This window comes from Carcharodon carcharias, chromosome 5 (genome assembly GCF_017639515.1).
Source record: "Carcharodon carcharias isolate sCarCar2 chromosome 5, sCarCar2.pri, whole genome shotgun sequence".
Taxonomy (NCBI): domain Eukaryota; kingdom Metazoa; phylum Chordata; class Chondrichthyes; order Lamniformes; family Lamnidae; genus Carcharodon; species Carcharodon carcharias.
This window is the reverse complement of record NC_054471.1, coordinates 46919804-46938563: the sequence shown is the minus strand read 5'-3', so window position 1 is coordinate 46938563 and position 18760 is coordinate 46919804. Positions and strand designations below refer to the sequence as shown.

Below are 18760 nucleotides of genomic sequence, written 5' to 3'. Positions count from 1 at the left end.
CCAGCCTCCTCCTGTGCTGTAACGATTCTGTGTTAATGTACAGTATTTTTAGAGCTGTTGCCAGGCTTCAATTTAGTGGGAATGACAATTCATTTTAGTTGTTGATGAGTTCTGCTCTCTCATTTGTTCCATGTAAATATTATACCAAACCAACACAACATTAAATACATAACTATAGTTAGGAGGAACTAACTATCGGGAGTAAAAGGAGAAACCATGGAGGTTTTTCAAAATTAATGAAGGGTTTTGATAGGGTAAATGGGGATCAGCTATTTTCTTTGGTTGACAAAGAGTTAACAATTTTAAATTTATCACTGGTATCAAGGAACTAGAATAGTTGAAACAAAAAAAATGTTGGAAATACTCAGCAGGTCAAGTGGCAACTGTAGAGAGAAACAGCGCCACTTCTGCTCTCTTGCTTTATCCCGATTCCCACGCAATTACAATTAAAATTTAAAGTGCCAACAGAGTGCATAGGAAACATGTGCAATTCCACAGCAGGGGATGTTTTTCAGTGATAAAACCTGCATTCAGTTGACAATGATGCACTTACAGGTGGGCTATAATGGAGCCTCCTGGTCAAACAGGGAGGCTCTGCATCATAGTCAAAAACTTCCTACCCAGCTCCATTGCCATTAACATAAGTCTTATTGAGAGCGCAAAGGGTGTTTATTTCAAATTTAAATTTCAATTGTAAATAATTCACATTAAATTGGTTTCAGTTTATTCATGTATGTATCATTGTTATTTGTTGAAGCTAACTTAGTCAGGGAGCAACATGTACTGCTGTGCCTCATGGTTGGTACACATTGATGGTTACAGGGGAGTTAGGGACATTTCCGTTATTGTGCATGAAACAATGTTGTATTTTTGTGTTTCACTCTTTATTGAATGTTCATATTAGTGTCCAGTGTTGTATTCACCACTCTGTTGGATGTGGCTGAACTTGCAGGCTTTGCTGGCCCTCCTTTCTATGCATTGTAAGGAACATTTTCTGAGGTCACTCTCAGCAGGGATAATTGAAATGTTGTAGGTGAACTCAAAGCCCTGTCAGGATTCTGAGATGGACCAACATTTGGACAGTATACTGACACAGCCCTTGAGGTCCCTCATTTTCTTACCTTGCTTGTCTGTCCCCACCACCCTTCACCACACACAGGACAGTCGGCCCTTTCCTCTTCCGCTCATCCATGCCACCAACCCCACTCTCGCTCCTCCTTTGGATTCCTCTTCCACTCCTCCATGTTCCCGACTCTACTCCACACACCCCCTCCTCACCACTGACACACCCTTGTCGATACTGAGCATCCATTCAAGCTGCCATTCTTCTGCTCCCCTCCCTTGTGCTGTTGAGTTCAACTATGAAAACTGCTGCCCCCAGACACAACTGCACAAAGCTGACTGGTGTACGCCACTTTTAAACAAATATGAACCAGGTTCAACAAACTTCTCCTGTGTTGCTGACTTTATCTTGAAGGTAAGACTACATTAAGAAGTATTTTACGCTGATGAGTATTCATGGCATGCAAATATATTGCAGTACAAACCTGCCACAGGTCCGTATGAGGCTTGACATGCTGCAAACATGTCACTGACTACCTCTGCACCTTAACCCACCATCAGGAAATCAAAATTTTGCAACCCACCTAATTCAGTCATGCCATGTTTCCCACTCTTGCGGGCTCCATAAAATCCACCCCCCCCCCCCCACTCTCCCCAACGTTTCAGGTCAATGAACTGAGGGTTCTGGGGAAAGGTCTTCAACTTGAAACCTGTTTCTCTCCACAGATGTTGCTTGACCCGTTGAGTCTTTCCAGCATTTTGTTTCAGATTTCCAGCATCTGCACAATTTTGCTTTAGTAAGGTTAGATTTTTTTTTATTATAAAGATAAAGCATGGAGTGCTTTGCCAAAAGTATTGTTGACCCAGAGGCATCCTTTAAGGGAGCAGTAGATCAATTATTCAAGCAGTGGAAAGTGGGGAGATGGGGAGATGTCTGCAGTTGTTTTTGATTGCTTTAACAAAGAGTGCATGCATAATGGGCTGAAGGGCACCCATAAAACTATAGAACCGTAGAAAAGTTATGGTGCCAAAAGAGGCCATTCAGCCCATCATTTCTGTGCAGGCCAAGAAAAAAAGAAACCAGCCACTCATTTTTAATCCCACTTTCCAGCACCTGGTCTGTAGCCTTGCAGGTTACAGCACTTCAGGTGCAGATCCAGGTACCTTTTAAATGAGTTGAGCATTTCAGCCTCAACCTCAAATTTAGGCAGTGAATTCCAGATGCCCTCCAACCTGGGTGAACAAGTTTTTCCTAATGTTCCCTCTAATCTTTCTACCAATCACCTCAAATCTATGCCCAAGGAAATTGACCCCTCAGCTACCGCCCCTCATAATTTTGTACATCTCATATAGGTCACTCCTCAGCCTCTTCCATTCTAAGGAAAACAATCCTAACCTATCCAATCTTTCCTCATAGCTGCAATTTTCCAGCCCTGGCAACATTTTTGTAAACCTCCTCTGTACTCTCTCCAGACCAATTATGTTCTTCCTGTAATTTGGTGACCAGAACTACTCAGAAAATTCCAGCTGTGGCCTAACCAGCATTTTATACAGTTCCATCATTGCATCCCTGCTTTTGTATTCAATACCTCGTCCAATAAAGGAAAACATTCTATATGCTTTCTTTACCACCTTATTCACCTGTCCTGCCACCTTCAGGGACCTATGGATGTTTAGGACTTTCTCTTAAAGGACACCTTGAAATTTAGCCCCGGTGACTTAATTAATAGAAGCTGCTTCCTTATATATATGATTCCTATTTATGACTTCACTGGAGATAGCTTCATATCAGTGAGGAACGAAAACTCTGTATAAACTATATTCTCTCAGGCTGTCAAGCACTGTAAGATGAAACAACTGAAAGATGCTAGCAACCATATAGTCTAATGTCACAATCCAATTATCTACTTTATTTTTATGCAATATTTCTAACACACAATGTTCTAGTTTCCTTGCAATAATGTTTCCACAACCCCTGTTTTCAAGAATTCAGAATCAGAAGCATTTTTTTTAAATATACTAGCAAATTTCCTTTGATATTGCTCAGACAATGAAAAAGTAAATTGAATTTGAGCAGCAGACACCCATGGCACCTGGGATGCTGACAACTTTAGTTCTGGATTTTCTGGTGAGAGACCTCTTGAGGAAGAGAAAGCAACTGAAGAATTTGCATGGATGGCCTCAAATCTGATGACAAAAAAGTTCATGGACTCCTGAAATTTAATATCATTGAGGAATATGTGGGGGAAGAGCTTTGAGGAAATACTTTGTGTTGGAGTTTAGGTTTTCTCCTTGTTCTTCAAAATGATCCTGAAGTAACAATAGGATTTGGTCATGGAGAGGTAGTGGCAGTGCTGTCAGTTAAGTCAAATCTGGTTGAGCCTAGTCTGTGGCTCATGAACATGGCTCTACAGAAATGACCATTATATTAGGGTTAACAGGATATGGGAGGGAGTGAGACAATCCAGGAATGGCAGGGACAAAGGTGTTAATCAGGGAAGCAAGGCAGATATACAGCAGCATAATGGATGTGAGTCAAAGTCAATTCTACCCTTTGAATGTGTGTTTCCATGGTGCTCATGTGTTATAATGAGGGAATTTTAATCCTCAACCCCATGATGGACAGCAGAGAGGGTTTTTAAATTGTTAAAAATGTAGAGTCCAAACCCAACCTGCACTGAATGTACCTACTTTCAGTTTTAGCATGGCCCTTTGGAGTATCTGAGTAACTCACTCTAGAGAACCGGGTCAATGATTAAAATATTTAAATGAGATTCAGTGCTTCATATTTTGGCAGCCATTTGAATGTAATTCTGCAAACTGGATGAGACATCAGCAGCTGGATGGAGAAAATGCCAGATCTAGCAGGAAAGTATTTTTCCAGCTTGTGGGCTAGGAGGAACAGAGGTAATTCCACTGGTCCCTCAAGCGCAGGGTGACCAACTATCCCCTATTTTAAGGGATGTTTCCTTATTTTGACTATTTGTCCCGTGTTGGACATCTTTTGTCCCACATTTCTAGGATAGCCTGTGGGAGGCTGAGGATGATTTTGAGTAATTCGAGCAGGACTGCAAGTGAGTGAGTTAGCCAGCAGAGAGATGATAAATGTTGTGACTTGGCAAAATGAGTAGTAAGTTTTAGTTGATTTTAACTTCACCCCCTGCTCCCTTCGCTATTATGGTCTCAAGACCAACCACCCCCTACCACTCCCTCTCATGTTGCAACTACCACCCCCCACCCCCCCCCACACCCGACCACACTCTCATGCTTACCAAACCCCACTCTCCCCCCACCTCCCCCCCCCCCCACTTCTCCACACTCACAATCACCAACACCTCATGGTCACCAAGACCCTTTCCTCCCCACAGTCAGTGTCCCTTATTTCATTTTATAAGAATTGGTCACCCCGATCACATCATCTTCTACTGCTGCATTCTCTGCCACCCACCCCCGTTATCCCTTTGCACCACTCCCCTCCCATCTTTCCTTCCTACCCACCCCCTCCCCTCCCATCTCTCCCTCCTGCCCACCCCCTCCAACACCCTAGCCTGCAATCTCAATCTGGCCAACTGTGAAGCAGGAAATGGAATAGAAAAAATTCTAATAGTTTTCTGTCATTAAGTAGAGACGAACCTCCTTTCCAGGCAATTTGAGCTTCCTGGCCGCTGACATTCCCTCCCCGTATCCATGCGAATATCGGGATCTGAGGCCCAGATTTTCACGGAGTCGGTCTGATTTCGGGTCTGCCGAGTAGAGAAGTTTCCCAATTCGAGCTACCTGCCTCAGTAGTGAAAATCCGGCCCTGGGTGTCTGATTGTGGGTTGAAGCCAAATAGTGCAACGTTTTATGTTTCTCTTGCAGCAATAAAGAGGTTAAATTCAGATTCCTCGCTCAACATTAAAGGCTTCTCACTTGATGCTGATGAATCTGCCTTATCACAGTTTAATACAAAAGACTTAGCAAATAAGAACACAGAATGTGGGGGAGAAGAGATGATCTTGCCTAGCAGGATGAGGGAACATGTGGGCTTACTATCAACACAGACCAGCCTTGGCAGGTACGTGTATGATCTAAATATTTTGATTGAAGTTACTATTATTTATTAAAGCACGTTGCCAGACAGAGTATTTGGAAGTGAACTGATAATTTTCTGTCCAAAGTACAATTATATAGTAAGCTGTTGATGAATCAGTGTTGCAAAATTTTCAGCTGTCCTGATTTATAAGAAAAATTCTGATCTTAGACTCCGTGTTCCTGTTAACTGTTGGCATGGTTCTTTTGTAAATGAGTGAGCCATTGTCAACACAGCCACATTGTGGATTTATTGAAAACAAGGACTGAATTTTACCATGGGAATGAGGTTGAAGACTGCTGAGATGTGAAAATAGTAGGAGAACACATCGGAGCTGCACCTTGACATTGTTCTGTCGCTGGTCAAGTTTTCCAAGGTTGGTATGTAGAGTCCGATGACCAGCAGCAGGCATTCATTTGAGGCAGTTAACATAGTTATTAACAATGGTTTTTGTGCAGAGTTTTGGAATTTTCTTGAAGGCACATGGGTCTCTCGGAGCTTAAGCGGCTTGCCAGCAACACTGAGGTAAAAACACAGTGTGATGTGATTGTTGTCTGTAATTATCAGGCAATAAGAAGTGTAGTTTCTAAGCAGTAAGACTCATGGCTGCCATTGGAAAGGAATGCAATATAAAGGAATTACTGTGTGGAAGAACAATTACTGAAGCTTTCCTCCCACCTTACCTGCTGCAAGGCCAGACAAGGCAAGGGCTTTGACGTCCATTGAGGTTTGAAGGCTGCAAGGGGAGATGTGCACCTTGCATTCAGAGATCACCTTTTATTTAATTTATTCATTCATGGGGTGTGAGCATCGCTGGCTAGGCCAGTATTTATTGCCTACTCTTAATTGCCCTTAAGAAGGTGGTGAGTTGTCTTCTTGAACAGCTGATAGGGAGGGAATTCCTGGATTTTGACCCAGCAATGGTGAAGGAACAGCGATTATAGTTCCAAGTCAGGATGGTGTGTGGTGTGGTGCCTCCTTCAGTCAGGAGGAGAGTGAGAAAGAGGAATGATCTGCACATGGAGGAAGCAGGACCCATTGTTGTTGACAAAAGTACCTGGGCACTGTGAGGGCACTTTGGCAATATGCATGTAGTCTATCACCCCTAAATCAATGGGGAATCCTGTCATTGCTCCAAAGCCAATCTGCCTCTCGGACTGATTTGCATTATTGGTCTGGAACATTATGTATCCCCTGCCCTCATGAACAAGGCATCCATCACCTGCTTTATGCAATGAAGGGCAGCAGATTGTGAGATTCCACAAATGCCCCCAGCTGATCCCATATAGCAAAAAGGTTGAGTGCAAATTGGCTGCCGCTGAGGTGACAACACTATAAAAATATTTCATTGGCTGTAAAATGGTTGTGAAAAAATGCTTTATAAATGCAATTTTGTTTTATGTGTTCTCTTCTGATTGCTTCTACATGATGCTGCAGTGCACCTGAGGCTGATGTGGGGACAGCCAGCTCCCCTTGCTACTCAAGTGCATTAAATGCCCATGGTTGGGGGCTACCTCTGGTTGCAGGGCCCTTGAGGACCTGAGCACGGGCTGTGTCACCTTAATCAGTTTGGATTCCATCAGGGCCACTCAGCTCCTACCTCATTACAGCCTTTGTCGAACACAGACAAGAGAGGTGAGGTGAAAGTGACATCAGGCCACATTTGACTGAGTGTTGCATCAAGGAGCTCTAGAAGAACTGAAGTCAATGGGCATCAGGGGGAAATCTTTCCACTGGTAATATCTAGCACAAAGATGGTTGTGGCTGTTGAAGGCCAATAATCTCTGCAGGAGTAGGCCATTTGGCCTGTCAAACCTGCTTCACCATTCAAACAGATTCTGGAGATCGTGTCCCCTGGTTCTAGACTCCCTATCCACATCTACACTGTAACACCCTGTAAGAATTTTGTAAGTTTCAATGAGATCATCTCTGATTCTTCGAAACCCTAGAGAATACAGGCCCAGTTTTGTAATTTCTTCAGAAAACAACCCTGCCATTCGAGGGATTAGTCTGGTAGACTTCCGTTGCACTCCCTCTTTGGCAAATACATCCGTCCTTAGATAAGGAGACCAAAACTGTACACAATACTCCAGGTGTGGTCGACAAAGGCTCTATGCAATTGCAGCCAGACATCTTTACTCCTGTATAATAAAAGGCAAAATACTGCAGATGCTGGAAATCTGAAACGAAAACAAAAAATACTGGAAAAACTCAGCAGGTCTGGCAGCATCTGTGGAGAGAGAAACAGAGTTAATATTTTCAAGTCCTTATGATTCTTCTTCAGAGCTAAAGAAAAATAGAAATGTGATGGATTTATACTGTTTAAGAGGGAGTGGGGAAAGTGGAGCAAAATAGAAGATCAGGGATAGGTCATAGCTCAGAAGAGATTGAAAAAGATGTAGTTGGTACAAGACAAAGGTAGTGTTAATGGTAGTGTTAAAGACTAAAAAAGGTGCTGATAATGGAATGAAGGTAAGATGGCAGAATGTGTTAACAGCAGAACAAGGGTTAGCGCTCTGTGAAAGTACAACATAGAAGCAAGTGATAGATGGCCCTATGGGGGTTGGGGGAGGGTTGGGGAAAAAGAATTAAAAATGGGGATAAAAAATTTAAAAATAGAAAAAGATGAGTAAGAAATAAAAAATATAAAAATTTGAAAATTGGATTAGAAAAGGGGTAAAAATGGAAGAGAGAGTTCATGGCCTGAATTTGTTGAACTCAATGTTAAATCCAGTAGGCTGTAAAGTGCCTAATCCAAAGAAGAGGTGCTGTTCCTCCAGTTTTCACTGGGCTTCATTGGAACATTGCAGTAGGCCAAGGACAGACGTGTGCATGAGTGCAAGATGGTGTGTTGAAATGGCAAGCGACATGAAGGTCTTGGTCATGCTTGCGGACTTGGCGAAGGTGTTCTGTAAAGTGGTCACCCAGTCTAAGTTTAGTCTCCTTGGTATAGAGGAGACCACATTGGGAGCAGTGAATATAGTAGAGCAAATTGAAGAAAGTCCAAGTGAAGCACTGCTTCACCTGAAAGGAGTATTTGGGGCCTTGGATGGGGAGGAAGGAGGAGGTAAAAGGGCAGGTGTTGCACCTTCTGCGATTTGCTGTGGGAAGGTGATGAGGAGTTAAGGGTGATGGAGGAGTGGACCAGGGTATCATGGAAGGAACAGTCCCTACAGAATGCTGATATTGGGGAGTAAGGGGAAGATGTGTTTGGTGGTGGCATCATGCTGGAGTTGGCGGAAATGGCAGAGGATGATCCTTTGAATGCGGAGGCTGGTGGGGTGAAAAGTGAGGATATGGTTCTGGGAGGGAGGGGAAGGGGTGAGGGCAGAGGTGTGGGAAATGGGTTGGACATGGTTGAAAGCCCTGTCAACCACAGTGGGGCGAACCCTTGGTTAAGAAAAAAGGACGACATGTCAGAAGTGTTGTTTTTGAAGGTAGCATCATGAGAACTGATGTGATGGATGCAGAGGAACTGGGAGAATTGGATAGAGTCCTTACAGGAAGCAGGGTGTGGAGGGGCTGTAGATGAGGTAGCTGTGGGAGTTGGTGAGCTTGTAATGAATATTGGTAGACGTTCCATCACCAGACTTGGAGACAGAGAGCTCAAGGAAGGGAAAGGAAGTGTTGGAGATGGACAATATAAAGGTGAGAAAGGGGTGGAAATTGGAAGCAAAATTGATAAATTATAAAATATATAAAAATATAATAAAAATTATCATTAAAAAATCGTAATAAAATTATAAATAAATTGCTTCATGTTCTCATCTGGACATACCTAAAGAAACTTTTAGTCTGTTTTTATGTTGCTCACTAGCTTGCATTCATATTCTCTCTTCCCTTTCATTATCAGTTTCTTGGTCATCCATTGCTGGATTCTAAATTGTTTTCAATCCTTTTACCACTCTTTCTGGCAGCCTTGTAAACCATTTCCTTTGACCTAATGCAATCTTTAACTTCTTTTGTTAGCCATAGTTGATTCACCTTTCCTGTTGGGCTTTTGTGTCTTAGAGGAATATATATTTGTTGTAGGCCATGTAATACTTCTTTAAGTACTAGCCATTGCCTGTCTACCATCAAATCTTTTAATGTATTTTCCTAATCCACCGTAGCCAACTTGCTCATACCTTCATAATTTCCCTGGTTCCGATTTAGGACCCTAGTTTCAGAATGAACTATATCACTTTCAAACTTAATGTAAAACTCTATCATATTATGGTCACCGTATCCTAATGCCTGTTTTACAGCAAGTTTATTAATTAGCTTTTTCTCATTAGAAAATACTAAATCTAAAATAGCCCAATCCCTAGTTGGTTCCTCAACGAACAGCTCCAGAAACCTATCTCATACACACTCTCAGAATTCAACCTCCACAGCATTAGTGCTAGTTAAGTTTACCCAGTCTATAAGTAAATTGAAGTCACCCATTATTACTGTATTACCCATGTTACACACATCTCTAATTTCCTGATTTATATGGTGCCCAACATTACCATTAAAGCCTATAAATAACTCTCACCAATATTTACCATCCCTTGCTATTTCTTAACTCCACCCAAACTGATTCTATGTCTTGATCCTTCAATCTAAGATTCCCTCTCATTATTGTACTCCCTTATTAACAGTGCTACCCTACCTCCTTTTCCCCTCCATCTATCCTTCCTAAATGACGAATATCCCTGAATATTCAGCTCCCAGTCCTGATCATCCCGTCACCTCATCTCCGTAATGGTAATTAAATCAAACCCACCTATCCGTATTTGCACTTTCAAATCATCTACCTTGTCGCAAATGCTGCGTGTATTCAGCTAGCGCGCTCTTAACTTCGTCTTTTTAACATTTTTTTGCATTCTGATCCTATGTAATGCTTGCATTTTGTCCGCTTTCTAATTTTGTTTACTACTTTTCCATTCCCTGTCACCAGTTTTGCTTCCCTCCAATCTGAACTCCCTCTCAGGTTCTCACCCCCTGCCAATCTAGTGTAAACCCTCCCCAACTGATGTAGCAAATCTCTCTGCAAAGTTGTTAGTTCCAGTCTTGCTAAGGTGCAACCTGTCCATCTTGTACATGCTCCAGATCCAGTCCCAATGCCTCAGAAATCTGATGCTCTCCCTCCTACACCAATTCTCCAGCCACGTGTTCAATCACTCAATCCTCCTATTTCTATGGTCACTAGTATGTGGTACTGGGAGTATTCCTGAGATTATTGCTTTTGAGCTCCTGCTTTTTAATTTCTTTCCTAGCTCCCTAAAATCTGCCCTCATCCCCCTTCCTACCTATGTCGTTGGTACCAATGTGGACCACGACATCTGGCTGTTCACCCTCCCCCAGAAGAATATCCTGCAGCCATTGTGTGACAGCCTTGACCCTGGCACCAGGGAGGCAACACATCATCCTGGAGTCACATCTATGGCCTATCTGTTCCCCTGACTAACAAATCCCTTATCATTAGTGCCCTCCCTCTCTTCTTTCTGCCCTCCTGTGCATCTGAGTCACCCATGGTGCCACAGACTTGGCTGTTGCTGCACTCCTCTGAAGAACCTTCACCTGCACCAGTATCCAAAATGGAAAACAAGCAAGTGAGCTCATCTCCAGGGACTCCTGCACTACCTGCCTGGTTCTTTTAGACTGCCTGGTGGTCACCCATTCCCTGTCTGCCTGTACATTCCTAAACTGCGGTAGGCATAGTTCCAAGCCTCCCAGGTGCACCACAGTGACTTGAGCCACTGCTCGAGTTCCAAAACCCAGAGCTCAAGCTTTCACAGTCAGTGGCACTTACTGCAGATGTGTTTATGCAGTACAAATGGTGTGTCCACAACATCCCATATCCCACAGGAGACACATTCCACTCAGCTGAGCTGTCCTGCCTTACCTTAACTTTACTTCCATGGTAAATTTCAGTTAAATGCTAAGTGCAGACAAGATGAAATTTCCAGAAGCAGGTTGGTCCTTAAGATTCCCTCACTAATCAAAATCCTAGCTTCTCACTCAGTTCAAGCTGCACTCAAACCCCTATACTTATGCTGTCTGAAACTTAAAAGAGTCAGCTCTGTTGCATTAAAAGAAACCAGGTTAGACTAGTTAGCTAATTAACTAATTACAGCTGCTCTCCAGTAGAGCTTGTTTATCCCCACCTAAGTTTGGAAGAAACATACCTTACAGTAAAGTTCAGTTAAATGTTAAAAGGCTCCTTCTACAGCACATTCCAAACATGCGACTTCTACCACCTAGAAAGATAAGGGCAGCAGATGCATGGGAACACGACCAATTTCACGTTCCCCTCCAAGCCATTTACCATTCTGACTTGGAACTATATTGCCGTTCCTTCACTGTTGCTGGGTCAAAATCCTGGGACTCCCTTCCTAACAGCACCTTGGGTGTTCCTACAACACATGGATTGCAGCGGTTCAAGGGGGCGGCTCACCACCACCTTCTCAAGGGCATTTAGGGATGGGCAATAAATGCTGGTCTAGCCAGTGATGCCCACAATCCATGAATGAATAAAAAAAAAGTGGAAGCCTCTGTCATCATTGCAGGAAGCAGCATCTGGGTAATGGCCAGAGGGGTCTTAAGCAGAGCTGCCATCACCTTTAGCTATCTGTTCCTCAACCTTTTACGGCTCATCTGCATTCCCCTGCTTACTAGGAATTTTCTATCACCTGGTAACTGGTCGATGCACCTTTGAGCCATCACGCCAGCCCATGCTCAAGATCCCTGAAGGTTGGTGCGATGATTTGGAGATTGTGCATGTCTCTTGAATACACTTGTTGGTCTGCCACATGAATGTTGCCACCCTCTCAATGGAGGACACCATGCGATCAAAGGCCAGAGACATGGAACCACTCATGGCATGGATGAACTCCATCGTGTGCATATCGGAACAAACAACTCCTAGGAACTTAGATTGACTGACAGATGTCCAACCATTTCCTGATGCTGCTCTGTAAGCACCTGCTTCGTTGATGGCCCCTGAATCTCAGCATCTGTGGGGAGCTGAGCATTGCAGCCTGTCCTCTGATGGGGACTGGCCGCAGCTGTCATTGCCTCCATCACCTACTCCTGTGCATGTGCCGTGCAGCTGGTGTCACCCATTCTAACCGCACTTCATGCCGTACTGATGTGAGTATTTTCACTCTTGAAGGATGCACTGGACAGATGTGATGGTGCACCTTCAGAATCATACATTCATCCAAGCTTGGCACAGCAGCAAGCGCTAATGATTGGCCATGGTGCTCTGGTGTAGTGCTACCTTCTGTCTTGGTACACACATTGGTTCTTGTTGTGTTCCTGTGCATGGGTCATCCAAGGTGCTACATATACCGTGGGTGCTTTTATCCATGCAGGACTGCCAACTTGCCAGCTCATGCCACTCACCTTGCCATCCCTCACTCGGTCACAGAAGTGCTTCCGACATTGCATCAAGGTCCATGCCACAATCCTGCAGCTGCACAGTTCTGCAGTCACCTCCAGCCAGGTTTTCTCCTCCCATCCTCTTGGAATAGTACCTCTCCTTTCTTGCACCACAGGAACATCCTAAGGGAGTCGCCATTAAAGTGTGGAACCACTCTTGCGCGCACTGCCATCCATCATCCCACTTACTGCCTTTCACTGCATCCCTTCTGCAGCCTTCTCCATGTTGTCATGCTCATGCAATACAGCTTCATGGGTTTATAGAGTTGTGGAGAATTGACACCTTATTTTTAAAAACCAAACTGAGTTAAGACATCAAGTGACTTTTTCCTTTCTTGCCAATTTCTTGGAACTACACAAGGCCCTAGAGATGGCCTGCATATCTGGATATTACATTAACATGCAAACAAACCTATGGGACATCTCATTGAGAAGTCATTAAAATGCAGCAAATCTCTCCTGTGGATTAATGGCTGCCCTTATCCAAATATTTACAGAAACTGGTTCACAATGGCCTTACAAACTTTTCATAGTGAAATTCAGTCGCTATTGCATGTCAATGGCCAGGTCGTTGGAGACCATTTTGTGATCACGATGAAAAATAGATACTATGATCACATGACAGAAGCCAAATTTCTGATAACATTTAATAAGACACATTTTGGGGGCAACAGGAGGGAGAGAAAGTCCAGACCAGCAGAGGAACAGGACCCTCCAAGAGGCAGGGAATTTAGGCTGGCTTTTACCTGTCTGAAGAATTAAACCAGGTTTTCGATACTGTGATTCGACTGCACCTCGATTGGAGTAAAGCAAGAGAAACCTCCTATTGCAAGCAGTACACCACTGCAAATTTGTCTTTGTCAACTTTCAGACTCTGTTTCTTCAGTGGACTGAAATGGAATTGCAGGTTTCAAAACTTCATCTCAAGAAAGTGAATTTTTGGCTTTTTAAGACCTCAGTGCATGCTACCTTTTTGTAATCGCCGTCTTTTATTGTGCGTGCTTGTGCACGCATGTGTGTGCGTGTTGTGTGCATGCATGTGCGTGAGAGAGCAGGTGTGATTGCGAATACATTTCGAGTGTTGAGTAATAAACATTTACCCTTTTTTAAAAAACTTATGAAAAAACCTGTCATTTGTCTATTCTTAACCGTCACAACACAGGGTGGGTCAAAACACTTTTTGTTCTGTTTAAGAACACACCTGTCTTTGGTCAGTCAAGAGATGGAAAAAGGGCAAACCATCCTACCATCTCTCGCCCGTCCATAACAGTGTGCAGCTGGTATGAATGCTGTAGAGTCCCTTTTAAAATGGTGCCCTCAAGCTCCCTGCCTGCATTAACTTCAGCCCGCGTCCTTTATTGGTTGATCTCGCCACACCCCCTCCTCACCACCCCACAGCACTGACATGAATTAGCTGCATTTTGGAAGGTTGCTGTAGAAATCTTTCCATCCGCGCAATCTGGAAATGACCCTACTGTCAGAATCTTGAGGTAATTGGCAAAATGTATCCACAAGTTCCTATGAAGTTTCCCTGCCTTTAAATTAAAATTGATATTGAACTTAAACACTAGCAGTGTTAAATAATGCTGTCCCAGTATAGATACACAGATGTTCCAGTGTATTATCAATAATCCTCAAGCAGTTGGTGATCACTTTCAGTTTGACAGTGTTTATGTTACTGTGCCAATAATATCAAAGAGAGTTTTTGCACCTCACCAAAGAAGTTTGTGAATTTGGATTTTGTTTTTAAAAGAAGTACTGTTTTCATGTTTCCCTTAATTTTATTTCTGGTTCACTCCTTACAGCTCTACCATCCTATCAGGAATCCTTAGGAGTGAGGTGTGTTATGGCATGGCTGAGGGTAAATGCAGAGCTGCCCAAATCCCAAAGGGAAACTTGAAATAGCTGCCAAAGTGGGTTTTGCAATTTGTATAGTAGCAGGAAATGATGTCCCTGACTACTTGTGATGATTTTATAGTAAACATTTATTAAAAAAATAAATCAAAAAGAAACACATTTACACTTAACATAAGAATGGCTTCACACAATAAACATTACTTTAAAACAATTCCACAAGATCTTAATTACCCTCAGAGCTAAACCTCCTCTTTTCTATTCAGCAACTATCCTAATAGATTTTCAAAATCTATAGAATTCCAGTAATTTTTACCACACAGTGTCCTTTTTCCTTGCGGTGTCCTCTGAGGCTGACAGCAACTGGTTCTCCCAATCAGTTCTGTTGAAGGGTCATGAGGACTCGAAACGTCAACTGTGCTCTTCTCCGCCGATGCTGCCAGACCTGCTGAGTTTTTCCAGGTATTTCTGTTTCTGTTTTTGTTTTGGATTTCAGCATCCGCAGTTTTTTGTTTTTGTCTCCCGATCAGCCTTGTTCACACTGTGTTGTGAGAGATTTAGACAGCTACCCCCCCTCACAGTCTTCAGTACTTCCTTATATGTGTTCCTTCCCTTTGATCTCTCTATTGTCTCAACCAGTCTCTTTAGAAATGCTTTCTTCCCAGACTTGATTAGACTCTTCTTTACTTTAGCTCTTAAGTTCTTAAAAAAATAAACTTACTCTATCTTTACCTTATTTACTTACACTTTTTTACAATCTACATATATCCCCTTTTGAACTAAAACAATTCAATCCATAACTACTCCTGTTATTATTTTGCTTAAAACTCTGATTGAAGTTCCTCTTGGTTCATTAACATATCAAAACCACTTCTCACTGTTGGCTTTAGACTCTTGCAGTCTCTCTGGCTCTTACTCTAATTACCATATTTACATCTCAACAGCCTGTCTTCTAGTCCATAAGAAACATGACAGGGTTATTAACAGAAGAAAAATATTACAATTTCTTGTTTTCTTAACAGACGGGACTGGAAACCTATTCCCAGATCTTGGGAAACGTGGCTCTCTATGTAGTGACTTTTTGATATATTGTGAGAGTTGCTTAGGGTGTCTACCTCAGATTCCCCATTCTCTGCAGTGATAAACTAATTGATGCTTTCCATGGATAGTACGTACAAGAAATTGAAAACTGACATTTGCAAAATTATGAGGGCACCAGTCTATGACAATACGCAATAATGAAGGCCCAATATACAACTATGGTGTTAACGTTTTGCATTGAGAGTTTACATTGAGATACAACTATCAATGTTTCCAAGGGTGTACTTTCAAGTTAAAAAGGCAATATGTACAGGAAAAAAACTAATAGATTCAAGCAACTATCTAACTATATAGTTCTACCAATCCATTACTTTTAAGAAAACGTGATCAGAATTTTAAACATTATTCTTATCTGGCATTGTATAAGCAGTCCAAACATTTATGGCAGGGCTTCCCGAACTGTGGTTATGGAATTAATGAAAATGGCTTTGAAGTTGTTGGACTGTCCTTTTCCTTATTCAGTTTGGCCTATGTGATACTCAAGTCCTGCATCTATGTTGTTGACCCTTACCTGCCCTCTGAAGTTGTCTAGCAACCTGCCCAGTTGAATCAAAACTGCTGTACTGTAGCAGTTCAGGAAGCACCTTCTCAGGGCAAGAGAGTGAGAGCAATATATGTCATCGTGACCATGTTCCAGTAGTGAATTTTTAAAAACTCTTCATATCGCAGATTATGTTAGATTTTTTTTAAAAATCCCATCCTAAATAAGGCTGTAAAAATGTCTATTTATTTTTATACAGGACAATAGGTATGCAATTAAAATGGTTGCAAATCAATTTGCATTGATTATTTGTTGAATATTAAAGGAACTGTATACTGAGGTAGTATGAACTTTCTACTGCTTAACTGCAAAAATTCTGTTAGAAGAGTGGACCTTGAGCTGATTATAGCATTTGATTTATCATTTTGCACTTTAATCAACTCATATTTTGGCACACACTCTAACTTAATATGAGGTGTTTTGCAACAGTTAAACATTTACTGTGTTTCTAATTACAGTTTAATGTACTATGGCAACTTGATAGACCTCTTAGCCAGTTGCTTACTGAATGGGATGTTTCTTGTAAAAGTACTTTTAATGCCAGTTACATTTTTTTTATTTACAAACTAACAAATGGAGCTGCCGATTTTGCTGAATAAATTATATTAGTTACAATATAAATAATATAAAAATTCTGTGACTTTTCCTGTGGCAGGAGGAAATAATTACAACGTTGCCAAGTTTATGTAGACAATTTCCATTATGAATGGGACATAGGAATTTATAATGAAAATACAGACTTTAAAATGGAATTGAATTGTATTGTCTGGTCCAAATCAGATTAGCCTTCAAGCTTCACCCAAAGGCCATAGGTCAGTGCTTCCCAAACATTTTCCTGGTGTGACCCCCCCCAAGTAAAAATTTGGGAGACAAGAGAGCTGATGAGCAGGGTGAGGGCAGGGCTGGTGGTAGGGAGACTTCAGTTATTGAGTGGAGGGGTGGGGAAACTTCAGTTGTTAAGTTGGGCAGAACAGGAGTTGAGCATTGCGAGAGTTGATGAAAAGCAGAATTTCTGCAAAAAAAATGAACACCTACCTATTTATAGGATTTTTTTGCAGCAACATTTGGGCCTCTGAGAGCAGTCCATTAGGCCATGTGTGCCAATAGAAAGAACCACAAGGATTTAAGGGGACCTTGTAGCTGTTAGAAATCAGTCCGAGCTCCGCGGTAGCCATTGCTGCTTTGGACCTTGTGACCCCAAAATCTCATCTTGTGAACTCACTGGGGATCATAATCCGCTGTTTAGGAATCTATTAGTTTTCTTTTCTGTATATATTGCCTTTTGAACTTGAAGGCATACCCTTGGAAACATTGATAGTTGTGTCTGAATGTAAACTCTCGATTAATTTTCATCAAAACGTTAACACCATGATTGTGTATTGGGCCTTCGTTATTGCGTATTGTCATAGGCTGGTGTCCTCATAATTTTGCACATGTCAGTTTTCAATTTCTTGTACGTACTATCCATGGAAAGTATCAATTAGTTTATCACTGCAGAGAATGGGGAATCTGAGGTAGCCACCCTAAGCAACTCTCGCAATATATCCAAAAGTCACTACATAGAGAGCTATGTTTACCAAGATCTGGGAATAGGTTTGCAGTTCCACCTCACTCCTAACGATTCATGGTGGGATGGTAGAACTGTAAGGAGTGGGTAAGAAATAAAATTAAAGGAGAAAGAAAACATGAAAAGAGTACTTTCTGTACAAAGTAATTTACTAATTTCTCTTTTTTAAAGGAAAAAGCACAATGGGAAGCATTATTTTGCATGTATTTGTTATATTGCCGTAAACAATCATGAAAGTAATTCTTAACCTTCCCCTAAATCTTCCCTTTTTTAATACTAAAAAACACTGCAAATACTTGAAATCTGAAACAAAAACAAAAAATGCTGTAAACACTCAGCAGGTCAGGCAGCACCTGTGGAGAGGAACAGAGTTAAGATTTCTGAATTTCTGAACATGAACTATTTCTCTCCACAGATGCTGCCTGACCCTTTAAGTATTTCCAGCAATTTTTTCCTTTCCCTCTTTCCTTTAATTTTACACAGTATTTTTAGTTTTATGGTGATTTTAAGTCCCTCCTTCTTCCCAAGCTGCTCTGATGGGGCAAGTTACAGGATGGACCATGCTCAATGGTATTTGCACTTCTCTGGAGGCTATTAAGAGAAGTACCCACCTGCAGCTGAAGAACTGGCAGGGAAGATTGTTTGGGTGGGTTGAAATGAGACAGTGGACGGATTTGAAAATGAGCATAAGATTCTTGAAATTGTCAAGTCTGTTGGGTTTGTGGGGCCTTGAGGGAGAGACTTCATCAGCTGGAGGATGGAAGCAGGAATAATTCCTTAATATACTGTTAAGGGGCAGTGAATATTTTATTGTTTTGCTTATTTCTCTCCATCAAGGAGATTTGAAGCATCACTTTGAGCTAAATATTGAACAATATTGGCGGTATGAATATTATTACTTGCTCTGCAAAAAGATTAAAACATTCAAAAGATATAATCCATGAAATTGTAAGAATTCATCCCAGTATATAATCTTACTCATAATCACTCAGAATACATCCAATTTTCCAATCATTAATCTTAATAGGCAGAAAATGGTGAGTGCCATGAATGGGGCTTGCTGATTTCCACTCCTGATTCTTTGATCTGTACTCTTGTCAAACAATGAACAGGGTCTTGCAGTTTTGGGCTATAGATGACGTGGCTTGGTGCA

General features: G+C 41.9%; 1 protein-coding gene across 8 annotated transcripts in view; it reads left to right on the top strand.

Moving 5' to 3' along the window:
* The window catches only part of armc2 (armadillo repeat containing 2), a 204365-nt gene that overhangs the window by 21646 nt on the left and 163959 nt on the right, over nucleotides 1-18760 (top strand). For all 8 annotated transcript variants that reach the window (XM_041188576.1, XM_041188579.1, XM_041188577.1 and 5 more), the window contains exon 5: nucleotides 4924-5119. In XM_041188576.1, coding sequence (XP_041044510.1) covers nucleotides 4924-5119 — 196 coding nt within the window. The remainder of the gene's footprint in view (nucleotides 1-4923; nucleotides 5120-18760) is intronic.